The following is a 16,619-nucleotide window of genomic DNA, read 5'->3' as shown; positions in this document are numbered from 1 at the left end:
GTCTCCCCTTCTTCTCCCTCTCTTCCTCCTCCTCCTCTTCTCCCTCTCCTTCTTCCCCCTTCCCCCCTTCCTCCTCTGCCCTTGGGGGCGCCCTCCTCCCGGCTCCCTCCCCAAGCGATGCCTTTGCGCCGAGTCCTGAGCCCTGAGGCGGCCAAGCGGCGCCTGGACAGCTCTGCCCTCCTCTGGGAAGCCTGACTGGGGCTGCTCCTGAGGGACGGGGCTGGCGCGGCCTCCTCCCTCCCTCCCTCCCTCCTTGCCCTCCAAAGCCCCCTCTCCCTCCCTCCCTCCCTCCCTCCCTCCCTGCCGCCTTGTCCTCCCTGCTCCCCGCCTGAGCTGCCCTGAGGGAAGGCTTCCAGATGGGGCTCCTCCTCTAGTCCAGGGGCCTCTGGGGTGTGAGGAAAGGGAGGGAGATAAAAGGGCAGGAGGGCGAGGAGAAGGGCCAAGGTCTGAGAGGAGGAGGAGGGAGAAGGGGGAAGCCCACCCAGAGCCCTCTCCCTCTCCCAGGCGCCCTCCAGACCTGGGACTCTGGCTGGCCCCTCCGTATTATGTCTGCCCTTCGGAGGAAGTTTGGGGACGACTACCAGGTAGTGACCACCTCTTCCAGTGGCTCTGGCTTCCACCACCCGCAGCAGCAGCAGGCCTCGGCCGCCCACAAGAAGAAGCGCCAGCGCTTCGTGGACAAGAATGGCAGGTGCAACGTCCAGCATGGCAACCTGGGCAGCGAGACCAGCCGCTACCTGTCGGACCTCTTCACCACCCTGGTGGACCTCAAGTGGCGCTGGAACCTCTTCATCTTCATCCTCACCTACACCGTGGCCTGGCTCTTCATGGCCTCCATGTGGTGGGTCATCGCCTACATGCGGGGTGACTTGAACAAGGCCCACGACGAGAAGTACACCCCCTGCGTGGCCAACGTCTACAACTTCCCTTCCGCCTTCCTCTTCTTCATCGAGACAGAGGCCACCATCGGTTATGGCTACCGATACATTACCGACAAGTGCCCCGAGGGCATCATCCTCTTCCTTTTCCAGTCCATTTTGGGTTCCATTGTGGATGCCTTCCTCATTGGCTGTATGTTCATCAAGATGTCCCAGCCGAAGAAGCGGGCAGAGACACTGATGTTCAGTGAGCATGCGGCCATCTCCATGAGGGATGGAAAACTTACCCTCATGTTCAGGGTGGGCAACCTCCGTAACAGCCATATGGTCTCTGCGCAGATCCGCTGCAAACTCCTCAAAGTAAGTCCAGGCTCTCTCTTGCCTGCTTTCTGTTTTCAACAGCATTTGCATAATCTTCCATATTTCACCGTCCTTGAAAAAAACATTTTCACTCATGTCTTCACAAATAAAGTGTGCATGCTAGTTTGTCTCCTTTTGGGCATCTCGTCTTTGCTCACCTGTTCCTTCTGCTGCCTGCACCTTTCTAGAGAACTCTCTGCACTTCCCTTCCTTTGGCTTTTCCACCTCCAGGGCATGTTCAGTACATTTCCCACCAGATCTATTCAGGCAAAATCCACGCATATCCTTTGCTGTACATGTATCTCTGGTTTCTTTGCCCTTAAACTCCACATCACCATCTACCCACTACTTTTCTTCTCTTTGAAAGCATAGATTCCTTCATCTCTCTATCAAATGCCTTCATTTTCCTCCCCCACCACCTTTTTCCATAAGCAGCTTCTCAAAGTATAAATCACATTAACCACATGTTCCACTCCCTAGCATTTAAATGAAAGCTTTCTCTTTCTCCATCCCCACCCTATTTTTCTTTTGGTAGTCTCAGAGGACGGCAAAGGCAAACTTCCACCGAACAAACCTTCCCAAGAAAATCCAATGATAGGTTTGCCTTAAGGTTGCCATAAAGACTTGAAGGCACACCATGGCAACAAAGTAGAGGCTGATATATGTTGCCAGCACAACTTGTCTTTCGCACCCCATGAAACTCATTAAGCCACCTGTGCTTTCTCTTGTCAGTTCCTGTTCCAATATATTTTTTGCCGTTTTATAAGTAAAACGGAGAGATGGTTGGCTGCTGAGAAGTACTGATTTGTATTTGCTGATGCTTACAAGAAAAGAGCAAAATATTTTTCAACACTTGGTCCTTGAGGTGAAAAAAAAACCTCAGTCAGTTATAAATGCCTCACACCTTAAAGGTAATTTCCTTAGTTCAGTGGAAACTCAGCTTCAAAACTGTGTCTTGTGTACAGTGCTGTCATAACTTCAGATACTTTTGAAGGTCCAGTGAAAATAAGACACCTTCTACATTTTGAATATCACATTTTCTCTGTTTTCATCCTTTGATCTAGATCCTACAAAAAATTATGTTCATGCACTGCATCGTGTCCACAGTTGGCTTGTCCAGAACTGTTAGTGTCACTGTGCTTCAGAGCTATTGACCAGGTAGAAGATTGTAGCTATGGCCTTTAAAAAACAACAACAACCAGTTAAAAATACTGTCTGTACTGCCCATTGTTGTGTATAATATAAAACTGTGACTGTTTGTGCCAGAGTAGCATGATGAACTGCCTAGTCTCCTGTCAGGACTACCACATCCGGCTGCATACATACATAGTGGTTCAATCTCCACTTCTTTTCCAATTCTGAGCAAACAATGACAATAGTTACATCAGTAGTTATCATCAAACTGGTTTGCCATCATAGTTAGAAAATGGATTTACAATGATTTGTGATTAGCATTCATATCAGTGGACATGTGACTCTGACTCTGGTAGGGAGGGGCTCAAAATAAGACACATGACAAAATAATAAATAGACACACCAATAGAACATTCCTATAAGATTTTTGTTTCACATAGCATAGGTGAAAATTAAATTGCAGAGACTTTTTAAAAAACATTTTTTTCCTGGTTGTGTGTTATTTGAAGGCTACTGTATGCTTTTGAAAATTAAGCTAGATCTTTTCCTTGTTTAGATGCTTAATTATGTTCCTTAGAAAGAATGAGAAATTGGGTAGAGGTCTACTCATCTAATAGCCACTCATTTTTAGTTAAGGGGGATCCAGTGACATTTCTGGGTCTCTAGGATTAAATATTATGGATGCTTACCTGGGAGTATATCCCATTCAATTTACCTAGTGGAGATTACATAGATAGGATTGTGCTTTTGTTGTATATATGCTGTGAAGAGATACTTACAAATGGGTTCCAGTAGACTGCCTATTGCTTTCAGCCTTGTTCACTGGGTGGCATTTTTACTTAGTAAGTTAATTTTAATTAAGGTCTGATTTACAGTAATTCTAAATATAATACACCATCTTAAGGTGAAGACAGATACAACACTGAGGCAGATGTTACACCTGATTTACAGTTTTCATAATGGGAGTTAGCATTTTGGTTCTTAATTGGTAAAACAATGAAAGAATGAAAAATAAATGAGGGGAAATTTAATGAAAATTGCAAATCACTTCTTACATCTCTTCCATATAAGGTATTTAGTAGAAGTTGCCCTTGGTTGCTTTCTGATATTACTGTATTGTAAACAAGCAATAGAGAAAGTTTAAAGCACCTTTTCCTAAAACAATACTTTTTTTTTTAAAAAAAATGGAAAGTCCTATTAATATGCATTGTAGTCCCACACTTATATAAAGGGGTAGTTTATCAGCAATTTCAAAAGATGAAATAAATTATATGTGAAGTATCCTCTTTAGTATTCATCTAGTCTTTAGAGGGCACCAATGTATACTGCAGAACTGACGTTCATTATTAGGCTCTAATAACCAATTATGATGAACAGACTATGGAATTTAACACAACCCTGAATTTAAATTAATTATTTCCCTGAGTTCAGATTTGCATTGCACACCAATTATCATGCTAATTGATGCATTATAAATTTGCTCACTTTTGTAACATTGAGATGTCTCTTCATATAATTTACTAGGTAGATGAAATGGTTTTCAGAGTTAACATTTCAAAAAATGTGATTAGCTTTCCAGGAGGGCATTCCACTCTAGTGTATGTAGCCACATCACTGTATAGCATATGCTTGTAAATGAGTATGTTATTTCAGGATAGTTTAAAATACTAGGCATTCATACTTGACTGCCAAGCAAGCCAGCAAGAATTTATAAACCTTACCCAACCAGAGTAAGAATTTCCACTTCAGCATCAAGTGGAGAGCAGTCCCTGCCTCTATACCTGTGAAGACCTGATTGGTGTCATTCCCTGAAGCCCAGAAAAGCTGCATGGACTTCTGGGAAGGAGAAAGGGACCTATATGAGGACAATGGAAATATCCATCTTGTCCAGAGCTGTGCCACAACCTGCAAATGGGCTTTACTGATCAGGGCCTTGCTTACTGTGTAATTGTTCGGACCAACATAACTGAAACAAACAAACAAACAAACATTAAGAATAAATATGTTTCACAAAGTTTACAACACTCATTTTAAATTCGTTTTGTATTTTATATAATGCAGCAGTAGTTCACCCTTTCACAAAATTGTGAAGTTGTAGTAGTTCACCCCTTCACAAAAAACCAAATGTATATGTTGTGTGTGAAAGTTGAACCGAAACAGCCATAAAAATTCAGCAGAGTGCTAAGGGGAAAAAAATCTGCAAAATCTGATATTAGTGTGGGGTAAAGGGTTTTCTAAGGAATTTCAATGTGGTTGAGACCCTTGCCAGAAGGCAGAATTAAAATCTACACATCTGGTTTGAAATTGACACATAATCTCCTTTTGAGACTTGAATATGAAAAATGATGGGATATTTCCATTGAACAAATTGGGATTTAGAGGATATAATATTTATAAAATACATGACTCTCGCTGGTGTACCCAGATATACAAAGAAAACATGTATTTATTTTCCAAGAATAGTTTTGCAAACAAACCTTAATGTTCATTTATCAATCAAAGTCCAATTGCTTGTCTCAACTAGAGTGGACTCGATGAATCCACAGGACTTACATAAGTGTTGAGTCTCACCAAGTTTTCATTGATTCAGTGGATGTGCTGTGATTGGGAATAGCAAGTGCAGTTAAACCATACTTTTTCAGGGAACATGATCTTATCATCTCCAACATTTCACAGATAAAAACTGGGACATGTCTGCCCAAGCAACATCAGAGTGTGGTTAAGATGACAAAAATTATTAACGAGGAAGATCACACAAGCTAGAAAAAGCAGCAGTTTGCTTTTCCCTGACCCTACTGGGAAAAAGCAAGATTCTGCCCCTCCTTTCCTCTCCTTTCTTTTGCACTTTAAATTTAGTTTGCATCAACTGAACTGTGCCAAAGACAACAGGGGGAAAAGTGAGAGCAGGAGAGAGAAACTGGATCATTTTAAAAGCAGATTAAAAGAAGATTAATTGGGTTATGTCTGCCAAATTGGGACAGTTTGAGGGGATGCTATCTCATATTCATTGTGGTTTTAATTATTTAAGGGTCAGAAAACATTACAGTAATATATAGTGAATGACAATTTGCCATGAATGGTATAGTTTGTAAAGATAGATGCTATAAGGGAGAAGCAGGTGGGCATGAAGAAGTGGTGTCTGGCTGCTCTGCCTGTGATTGTCCTGCAATCAGATGGAGACCACAGTGACCAGATGACCTGCTCTGAAAATGTGCTGCTGCCATGGCCCTAAAGGGGCCACTGACAAGGAGTAGATTTTAGCTGCTCCTTTTGCCAGCAGCTTCAGGCTGCCTTAGGTGGTCTCAGAGCAGTTTCCAGCCATGTTGGGGGCATGCATCATCTGTATAACATGCCCCCAAAGTGTCCAAAGCCTCTCCTTTTTGCCTGTCTGTTTCAGGCCATAGTAGAAGAACCTGGAGGATGGTGGAAGGGTGAAGGTAATTTGTATGTAGGGAGAGTGATTGTAACATTCAGGGTACATATAGGCTGCTGCCACCTTCAGAACTTATGCAGTTTGACACTGCTTTAAACTATTATGGCTCAGTGTTATGGAATCCTGGGATTTTTAATTTGTTGTAGCATCAAAACTCTCTGACAGAGAAGGCTCAATATGTCACAAAACCAGAAATACAGTGTCAAACCCAGAACTTAAAATACCGGTAGCTCTTTCCCTGTATAAAAATAATTGGTTAATCACTGTGCTCCAGATAGTTTTCTCACACAAGCTCTTGTAAAATTAATGGATGTTAGGCATGGGGCACTATAATGTGAATGCTTAGTTCACATTCAGTTTTAGTGGGGCTTCTTTGAGGGTGAATGTGCTTCCAGACCTGATGTGCTAGAAGCAATGTTGGAAGAAATGAATTAACAGGGGGAAGGAAAAAAGTTCTCAGAAAGTAATACAGTTGGCCCTTTTTATACATGGATTTTTTTTATACACGGATTCAAGCATCCACTGTTTGAAAATGTTCAAAAAATTATAAATTTCAAATATCAAACCTTTATTTTTCATTTTTATAAAGGATACCATTTTGCTATGTCATTATGGACTTTTCCCCTTCCCCACTGCCATTCCCTTCTCCTTTTGTGTCTTGTCTCTTTAGATTGTAAGCCTGAGGGCAGGGAAATGTCTAATTAACAATTTGTAAGCTGCTCTGATAGCCTTTTGGCTGAGAGCGGGGTATAAATAAATAAATAATTAATAATAATAATAATAATAATTATTATTATTATTATTATTTAATGGGACTTGAGCATCCACGGATTTTGTTATCCACGGGGGATCTTGGAACCAAACCCCAGCGTATAACAAGGGTCCACTGTACCTATGTATCTGTGTAATCTATATTTATGTACAGAGACAGAGATGTGATTAACTGATTTGAACCATATTCGGGAAAGGCACATTTTAGAAATTCTGTATTGTGTTGGACAGCAACAAATACTATATACTGTATACTCAACTATAGGAAGACCTCATTTATACGTTGAGGGTAGGTTTTGGGGCCCCAAAATTATGGATTTTAATATGACCCATGTATAAATTGAGGGCAAAACTTAGGGGCATGTGACACAGGATCTAAAGAATAAAGCAAGGAAACAATGCCAAACAACTTACAAACTTCCAGCAGGCACAACTGTTTGTGCTCATACTAAAGGCTGGATGGATGAGAGAATGTGGGGGGGGGGGTGTCAATGCTTCCAGGATAGATTATGCTTTTGCTTTTCACCAGGCTTTTCCCTTTTTTAATAAGAGTTAAAGTACAGTACATACATTAACCCATGGATAAGTTGACTCAGGATTTTTAGGTCAATTTTTTGACTAAAATTTCTAGACTTATACATGATTATATACAGTATAAAGAACAGAACCAGTGGATATCAGTAATAGTAGAAAGACAAAACAAGGTGACAAGTTTTGTGTGGTGGATGATGGAGTATAATTTGGCACGGGGTTCCATTCCTTTGTCCTCGTAAATTACCTCATAGTGCTGCTGGGAAGATAAAACAGGTAAACCCATCTGCATCATACTGAGTAGGGTTCATCTCAGAAATATGAATTAAGATAATACCTGTATTAATAAATAAGAGCCAGTGTGGTATAACGATTTGAGTGTGGGCCTATGCCTCTGGCATCCAAGGTTTCAATCCCTACTTGGCCATGGAAACCCACTGAGTAACCTAGGCAAGTCACACTCTCTCAGTCTCAGAGGAAGCCAAAGGCAAACTTTTTTGAACAAATCTTGTCAAGAAAAACCCTTAAGGCCTGTGATAGATTTACTTGTGGATTGTCATATGTCAGAAATCACTTGAAGGCATACAACAACAAAAACAACAAATATCAACAACAACTAAATAAATATATGCTGAGAACCATAGCCTGAAATACTTAAGAGATCAGTCAGCGATCACAAGAATCCTTCTGTATATGACCTCAACATTACTCATTATTTGTAATTGTAAGCTCGTTTGAAGAACACTTTTTGATTAAGAAGTGAGACAGTCGTTTTAAAAATAAATAAATATTCAAACACCTTCCTTGCTACTCTTCTTAAGCAGAACTGTGTATTTTGTGTAGCTTCAGGCTCTGTAACTATCAGGCAATTATGTGATCATCATTTTGTAATTACATGCAAATTCCCTGTAGATAATCAATAAGACTTAAATTTCCAAAACAAAACACTACAGATGAGTGATGCATGGTATATACAGATATATTTTAAGAAGCATTTCATGTTTAAAATATTTATGTAAAATCCTTAGTTGTATAAAAGGATGGCCTATCTAGGGAAACAGAGCCACTCATGTTAACTGTAGTGAATGTTAATTCCCTATCATATTGGAATCCTTTCAGCTAAAACCTGCTAAATGTCATTTGAGGTTTTTCTTCATAGTAGCAGCATATGTTTTCAAAGCTAAAAGTTCAGGTATTTTAAAATACAGACTCTCAGAACACAGTAAAATATGTGAATAAGGAATAGTTTGGAGATTAGCAGTGGGATATTTTAAAATTACCTCATGTCAATTACAGTAGAAATTCTTCACATGCAGAAAGGTATAGAATAAGGCTTAGATTGAAGTCCACTTCTATTGTCAGACAATTTTTTGTTGGAATAAATGGTGTAGACAAATGCAATCTGTGAATTAGGCCTGTCTGTTCTGTACATGTATGTCGATACACTTAAAAAATTAACCATGCAGTGACATCATACTACTGTAGGCCTTTGTGTGCAAGTATGTGTGTTCAAGTCACCTGCCAACTTAATGGCAATGTGGCTGTAGCCAGGTGCCCTGTTTCTGCATCAGACATGGTGATGGCAGACTTCTGAGTACCAGCAATGATGCAGCAAGGTGAGGCATGTGCACCAGTAGGATTAATGAGGGGATGGGTGTGTAAACACCTGCCTTTCCCTGTGTCAATCCAAGGACCTACCTGGTGAGCACCAGACCAGAATGAGCTGGGACCATGCTGTCCTTGCCCATCTGCTCAGCCCCTCTGTCAGAGAGTTCTGGTGCTACCACAGACTGCAAATTCCAGGAGTCCAAGGGATGGAGCCATTCCAGTTAAATTGCTGTCAAACTGCATCAGTTTTGCTGTGTGGCAGCAGCTAATGATAAGTTAAAACAAGAACTTAAAAGGAGCAGAATTAAAGCCTTCAGTTTCTGCTAAAAGTATTAAAAGACAAGGAGAATAAGAATGTTTTCACTACTCATTTTAAAGCTATGAGAGATTAAGTTAGTATGTCCTTCCTTGGTTGGGAATTCCATAATTGAGGTTTTGGCACAAAAAAGGCCCTGTCTCAAGTCCCCATACCTGACCACTTTTGTTGATGGAACATATGACAGGTCCTCTGAAGATGATCTCAGCGCATGGATAGAACTGAGCTTTTGTTATAAATACTTACTTGAGCAAGCCTTGGTCATCACTTTCCCTCTCTGGGATACCTGTTCTGAGCTGGCACAGAAATTACCATCTCCCCTTTGATCCTTTGTTGTCCGTTCTGTTTCATTCCATCTGTACCATGTTGCACCAATGTCAACGACATATAAAATAGAAGGTTGTAAAGGCTGTAAATTTCTACAGGTGCTGGTAAATCATATGATAATGGTTTCTGTCATTAAGGCACAAATCAATGCCTTAATTACAGGTTTGCCAGCTTAAATTAGGGTGATCAGATTTCATGGCTAGTCAGGGCCTCTAGTCAAAAGGGAAAGCAGAAACTTTACCCCGAGAGGTCCAATGTCCATTCCTTTACTCAGGATTTATAAATGTTAAAACAGAGTCCAGAGGTGTTGAAAAATAACATCTCCGAGTATCACTTTCAGATAGGTAGAACTGGAAACACTCCACTGTAACGTGCAGCCCACATGTTCCATCAAATATCCTAGAAGAATACTATGATTGGTGGCATTGAAAGCTATAGAGGATTCAACAGAACAAACTCTCCCTTCTTATCTCCCTGTGTAAATCATCCACCAAATGTCCAAAAACTGGGCTTGAATTCAGACAAAAATCTCCAAGTGCTTCATTCAAGAGAGATTGCATTTGAACTGTAAAATACTGTCAAGAGTGAAATTTACCACAATCTTTTGAGGAAAATGTTTTGACCTTTTCACAACATGCCTCAATGAAAAATATTTTATTTTTCTGACTTCTAAATCTTTTTTTCCCCTCCTCTGTCCCTTTTTATTCTTTAGGCAGGTGAGTTGACATACTAAAACAACCCAAAGTGTTTGGTTTTAAGTCACATAGAAAAGAAAACTAAACTAGTCTGATGAGTTTATTACAGCTCCGTTTGAGTATGGTCGCTTAAGGACAGAATAGCTTTATTCACAGTAGAGTTAAATCAAAGCAGTTGAATGTACTTACAGACTTACAACAAAGGCACCACAATCCATCTGATCTTGGAAGCTACGGAGGGTCAGTCCTGGTTAGTGTTTGGAGGGAGATCATCAACAAATCCCAGATGCTGTAGACTATATTTTCAGAGGAAGGAACTTGCAAAACCACCTCTGAGTATCCCTTGCCTAAGAAAACCCTATGAAATTCATGGGGTTGCCATAAATTGATAGTCAACTTTAAGGCACATGCCCGCACACACACAGTCTGATTTTGATTAATCAGAGCAGTTTAGAATTTATAATTCTGCACTGAGCCCACACATTCTTGCATTTCAAGGTGGTATGTTCCCATATGGGAGAAAAGTGAGCTATAAATAAAGTAAAATAAAATAAAATGATGCATGGAGGTACACTTAACAGAAATGTTTAGGATCTGAACTTTCTCAGGTTCTATCTTGATATATAAGGAGACAAAGCTTCCAGACAAATGGTCTTTCTCTGGATCTTTAATTCTGGAAAGCAGTTAAAGGTTCATAACATGTCATTTTTATCTCCAGAAAGTTAAACTGTGGTGACCTATCACTAAGATTAGTATTTGAATGAAGGAGCACTCATTTCAAAGCTGCAAGTGGGGGACTCTCCAACAGGGCAGATACTATCAGCCTGTGAAGAGCTGCAGCAAAATGCAGAAAAACTAGAATGTATTGTATCTTCTTTATCAGTTTTCTCTGACAGGTGTCTTGGAAGTCTCAGAGGCAAAATCTATAGTATTCCTTTCTGTCATTTGTTTCTGCAATCACATTCTGGTGCCTAACAGTTCTTCATATCTCTTAATTTGGAGTTCAGATTTCATGAGCTAGTTAGGTTTTAATTATAGTTAGATGTATTTATAAATAACTCATGCATGTTCTATGAATTGTCATTTCCCCATGCATGTCCTCTCCCCATCTCCCACCACTTTCAAAATAACATTTCTGTATAGTTAGGTTGCTTGAATTTGTCTCAGTGCAAAGTGTTGGCAGAGATGTAACTTGCTGTCAGACTGTCTTGAAAATCACTGTGCTAGTTTGTGATTTCTTTCTCTTTCTTTCCTCATGTTTTGTATAGTCTCGGCAAACTCCTGAGGGTGAATTTCTCCCCCTCGATCAACTTGAACTGGATGTAGGTTTTAGTACGGGAGCAGACCAACTTTTTCTTGTTTCACCACTTACAATCTGCCATGTGATCGATTCCAAAAGCCCCTTCTATGACCTTTCTCAGCGAAGCATGCAAACAGAACAATTTGAGATTGTTGTCATCCTAGAGGGCATCGTGGAAACAACGGGTGAGTACAAGGATCTCAAAAATGATGAAACCATGAGTTTGTCTTTAACCTCAGATGTATTCCTCCCTTTCCTACTACACACAAAAGTAAATTTAAAAGGTTATTTTTGTGCATGTGGTTGTTAAGGACAAAGTGAACAAAATACTCAGCATTAATTTTAAATGTTAGACATATGGTTTCACAGTTTGACTATATTGCACATGTTTGAATATGCAAGTAATAATGGGGGCTAGTGACAAAATGTTTTCCATTTATATGGTTTAGCATAATATTGCTTTATAACATCTTGTATTGTATTGTACTTTTATATTAACATCATTTTTATGTGGATATTTCCTTATTTTTCTACATGGGGCTGGGAAATGTGCCCCCCTTGTTGATGTAACACTGCACATCTCCCATTATCCCTCATCATTGGCCATATTGGCAAAAGCTGATGGGAATTACAGTCCATAACATCTGAAAAGTCACAGGTTCCCCAGCCCCATATGATGTGCAGGTAAGCTTTGCCAGACTGCCTGCCAGAATCTGAGAGATGATGCAGCACTAGGTTTCTGCTAGCTCCTGTATGGTGGATTTTTCTGATGCAAGGGAGGGGGAGGAATCCAGAAATTGTAATTTTGGTGAAAGTGTTTTTATATAGCATTCCTTCACAAAAAGCATTCCAAATGTACTCCCATGGAGACTCAAAATTACAACACACACACACACACACATATTCCAAGTTGGCAGCTGGATTGTAATTGTGCATATACTATAGAACTGAGCCCCGCTTTCTAAGCACAGTTGCTTTATTTTCTTATGTCACAGAACCCTTGGAGAATCTGATGAAAGATATGGTGCCCCTTCCCCCCAAATGCATTTAACCACAATATTCAGAGTAACGGGAAAGAAAAAACAGAAAATAAATCAGAGAGGAAGACCCTTTTTGCCTCTGGTTTACAGATCAGCTGAATCTCATTGGACTACAGGTTAAAAATTAACCCTTAAATAAATTGATCTTATGATGGACTCATATCCATGTCAATGATGCTAACTGCCAGTAAAATGGATGTAGTATTCTAGTCTGACAGTTGGTCAGAAATGAGTTCCACTGACATTTGCAATGTAAAGTATTGCATTGAGATGTTTTCCCTTGTCCTTGGCCATATTGGCAAAAGCTGATGGGAATTACAGTCCAGAACATCTGAAAAGGTGGAGTCTATACTTGTCTATATGAGGATGAATATAGGTTCTGCAGAAAATCTCTGTTCTCTGCAGTGAACAGCTTACTGTTTCCTTGTGCCAGCCCTCGATGGGAGAAAGGAATGCATTCCAGTGGGTTTGAGGTTCCTACCATAATAGCCAGCCATGTTAGAGAAAGATGCCTGTGTAAAGGACTATTACATAGAAGCTACGTATGAACACTCCTACAAACTACTAGTCTAAGAGTGTTAGTTTATGTCTTTCTTTTGTTTGTCATCTCCCCCTATTTCCTAGGATGTCAAATATGTTCCTATTGGCACTGTGAGTGGGGGGTTTCCCTTGTTTGTTATTTTTCCGGCAATAATTGAGAACTTCAAGATAGGGAGGGCTGAATAAGTATTGCTTACTTTGGAGAATTTGGGTGATGTTTGTTTAGACCTCTCATAATCTTTTTAACTTTCGTCTGTGAATTTGCTAGATATCAAATATTATTGATGTTAAAAATAATAGTTGACCCACTAAGTAATGATTTGCAGAAAGAGCCATATGAAAAGTAATATATAGAGAGACACAACAGTAGGATATATAACTCAAAATGTTGAGGAAACAAATGATAAAGGAGCTGGAGCTCAGAAGCTGCATCAGACTGATTATTAGCAATTGTGGATGGAGAATTGAAGCTGAGTGCTGAATCAAAGTCAGCTAATAAGAAATTTAATAGAAAAGGAACGGTGCCATTAGTAGCCAGAGATGAAAACAGAAACTGGTTTAATGCCTAAGAAAAATATCTTGGGTTTCCAGACTATAGATGTATTTTTAGTAGATTTGTTTGAGAGAACAGAAATGGTGAATGTTTTAATGAAAGCTGAATCCAATTTACAGTCTGGTTTAAGCAACACAGTATGTATTCTTTGAAAAACCAAAGTTCTGAGAGTTAAATTAAGCATAAAATATTTTAGTTTTTCTGACAAATAGTATGGTATTTACAACAATTATGTTTTTCACATAAGTAAATGTCAAATATAGGCAGACCTGAACTTTGCCATATACCTTCCATCCCCACCCGTCTTTCCTTCCTTCTTACGAGTGTCTCCTGGGATCTTGGAAAATGCATATATAGACCAAGCTTCCTATGTGTATGTGTTAACTGCCTTCAAGTTGGCCTTGACTTATGGTGACCCTATGAATGAGACATTTCCAAGATATCCTTTCCTCGATAGCCCTGTTCAGGTCTTACAGAATCAGGGCGGTGGGTTCCTTGATTGAGTCTATCCACCTGTAATACACTCTTACTCTATTCCTGTTGCTTTCTAGCTTACCTAACATTATTACCCTTTCTAGTGAGTCATGTCCTCTCATGATAGGATCAGTTTAGTCATTTTGGTTTCTAGGGAGTGTTTAGGCTTTATTTGCTTTAGGACCTATTGATCGTACATAGTGGCGGGAAATACAATGGCATAGACAACCCTAACTTTAATATTTAAATCTTTGCATTTAAAGATCTTGTCTAGCTGTCTTTTGAAGTCCTAATCTTTTGCTGTAAGTATTTTGAAAATAAACTGGGCCAAAGGACAATTTGGCAAAAATGGCAGTTTTATCTGAGAAAATAATCAGTCTGGAATAGTATAGGGCATATTTTAAATGGAGGCAACTGTTACCATTAAGCTATACTCTGCTAGAGGGCCTGTTTTGGCTGTACAGACACGATAACACAGGACTAAAACCAATGTTGGAATCAACTAAAGTAGATCCATTGAAATCAGAGGGACATATTTAAGTGGTGAATTTATGGTGTTAGATGCACCATAAATCAGAAATGGCTTGAAGACACGTAGCAACAGTTGTTGATTTCGTGCCTTATATGTGCATGTTAGGATGTATCTTCTCTTATGATTAGTTTTAACCATTGGGATTGGATTAGATTGCTAGTACCATCTAGTTCATTTAATCATGTTGGCATTTGCTTGGGCCCTAATACATGATAATTCGAGTAATATTAGCATGGATCAATTTTTTCAATGGTTTTCTTTCCCTGATGGTTCCTATAGGCAGGATACAGACCGCCCAAAAAGGGCAGTCTCACGCCGCTCTGGTTTGCTCCACGAGGGAGCCGCAGCGGACAAACCGCGTGGCTCCGTCATGGAACAAAAAGAACCCACAAAAAGCGGGTTCTTCTTGTGGCGCCTTTGTGACGCTGCAGGGCACCAATGGTGCACTTGTGGCATCACAAAGGCACCGGGACATGTGGACGCTAAGCGTCCGTCACGTCAAAATGGCGGCACCAATGTGTACAGGGCGCTGCCATTTTGACGCCCCCGTCACGTGCTAGGGGTGAGGCCAATATGGACTGTGCATCCTCAGCCAACCCCTAGCACGTGACGGGGGCGCCGCAAAGGCCTGTGTAAATCGGGCCATATTTACTGAAAATCTGCTTCTAAGAGTTGTGGAACTCTCTGTAACAATGCATAGATGACATGAGGGAGGGAGAGGAAGTGAGAATCGCTTCCCTCCCCTTTTGCAGCATAGTCCTTTGCAAATTCAAAATTCCTCTTGAAAACTCTGAATTGAAGTCATATTTATTATGTCTTGATTTCTTGATTTTTATAATGGTAATTACTTGTATGATTATGATATGGAAATGAGCTGTCCATTAGTTTATTGTATTTACTGCTGTTGCTTTTCTTTTTGATATGATTGTAGAGAACAGACAGAGTTGGGCCAGCATAACAGCAACCAATCGCCTAATAGCAGCGTCCCATCCATACAGGTGCCACCATCTTGACGTGAATGACACGCAGTGTACAGACTCTGCTTCGTGTCGCTTATGTTACCGGCATGCCAATGGCACATTCATGACATGCGCCTGGTGCCTTAGAAAGAACCTGCTTTTCATGGGTTCTTTTTACTCCAGAGGGACGCCACGTGGTTTGGCTGCTGCGGCGTCTCTCTGGAAGAAAAACAGACGCCTCCAGGCCCCCTTTTTGGGGCGGTATGTACCGTGCCTTAGATAGGGATGGTTAGGGCTGATTTTGAGAACCCTGAGTGGTGAAGGGCCTTGGTGGCTAGGTTATGCTGCTAATGTTGGCAGTTGAAAAGGGGTTGAGGGACCCAAGATAGGGACGGTTAAGGGTAGAGCCCACAGGTGAGGGACTCCCTACACATACAGAACTCTAAGAGAGGGATTTGCTGTGTTGTAATATCCTGTGGAATAAAGTTGGCCTTGGTGGCCGGTACATAACTAAGTTTAGGAAAATAACTATTATTCTCTGGAAAGAGGTGTGAAGGAAACTGTAACAAAGCGAAATCAAGACAATAAGACTTTTAAAGAGCAAGTGCATATACAGTGGTACCTCGGGTTACGAAATTAATTCGTTCCGCGGCTAATTTCGTAACCCGAAAAACCTTCGTAACCTGAATTGCCATAGGCGCTAATGGAAAAAATAGCTCTCTGCTGCCCTCCGGTGGCGAAATAGCGCCCAAAACTGCACGCGGGGTCGCCGTCCTGCCTCTCCTTCCGCCCCCCCCCCCACCAAAGGACGCCCGTGGGCGATGCGCTGCTCTCTGCATTGGGGTCCCGCTAATCCTTTTACGTTTGAAGCTCCTGGGTGCTGCACACACGGAGGCTGGGGGCTTGATCGTTTCTTTCGGAGCTGTCCGTTGCCACGCCTCCTGGAACTGGCCCATGGCCCCCCTCCTCTTGTGGGGGGTGTCCTCCTCCCCCTGCCCGCAGGGGCGCCGCTTGCCACCGCAATGAAGGCTGAGGGGGGAGAAGTACGCGGGAGCCCCCTCCGCCCGGAGCCCTGCCTGCCCTCCTTCTTGTCTCTGGGCAGCGCAGGAGCCAGAGGAGAGGGAACCAGCCCCAGTCGCCCCCCGGGTCACATGCTGCCTTGGTGAGA

At 41.2% G+C, this 16,619-nt stretch overlaps 1 protein-coding gene across 1 annotated transcript in view; it reads left to right on the top strand.

The window, feature by feature from the left end:
* The first annotated feature begins 306 nt into the window (after positions 1-306).
* KCNJ3 (potassium inwardly rectifying channel subfamily J member 3) overlaps positions 307-16,619 on the top strand; it is a 170,422-nt gene continuing 154,109 nt past the window's right edge. Inside the window, exons 1-2 of the mRNA XM_042446264.1 lie at positions 307-1,238; positions 11,322-11,538. Of these exons, the coding sequence (XP_042302198.1) occupies positions 546-1,238; positions 11,322-11,538 (910 nt within the window). The 5' untranslated portion in view covers positions 307-545. The remainder of the gene's footprint in view (positions 1,239-11,321; positions 11,539-16,619) is intronic.

The sequence above is a fragment of the Sceloporus undulatus genome, chromosome 1 (assembly GCF_019175285.1).
Source record: "Sceloporus undulatus isolate JIND9_A2432 ecotype Alabama chromosome 1, SceUnd_v1.1, whole genome shotgun sequence".
NCBI classification, from domain to species: Eukaryota; Metazoa; Chordata; class Lepidosauria; order Squamata; family Phrynosomatidae; genus Sceloporus; species Sceloporus undulatus.
Note: the sequence above shows the minus strand (reverse complement) of the source record. Positions and strands in the feature narration are given on the sequence as shown.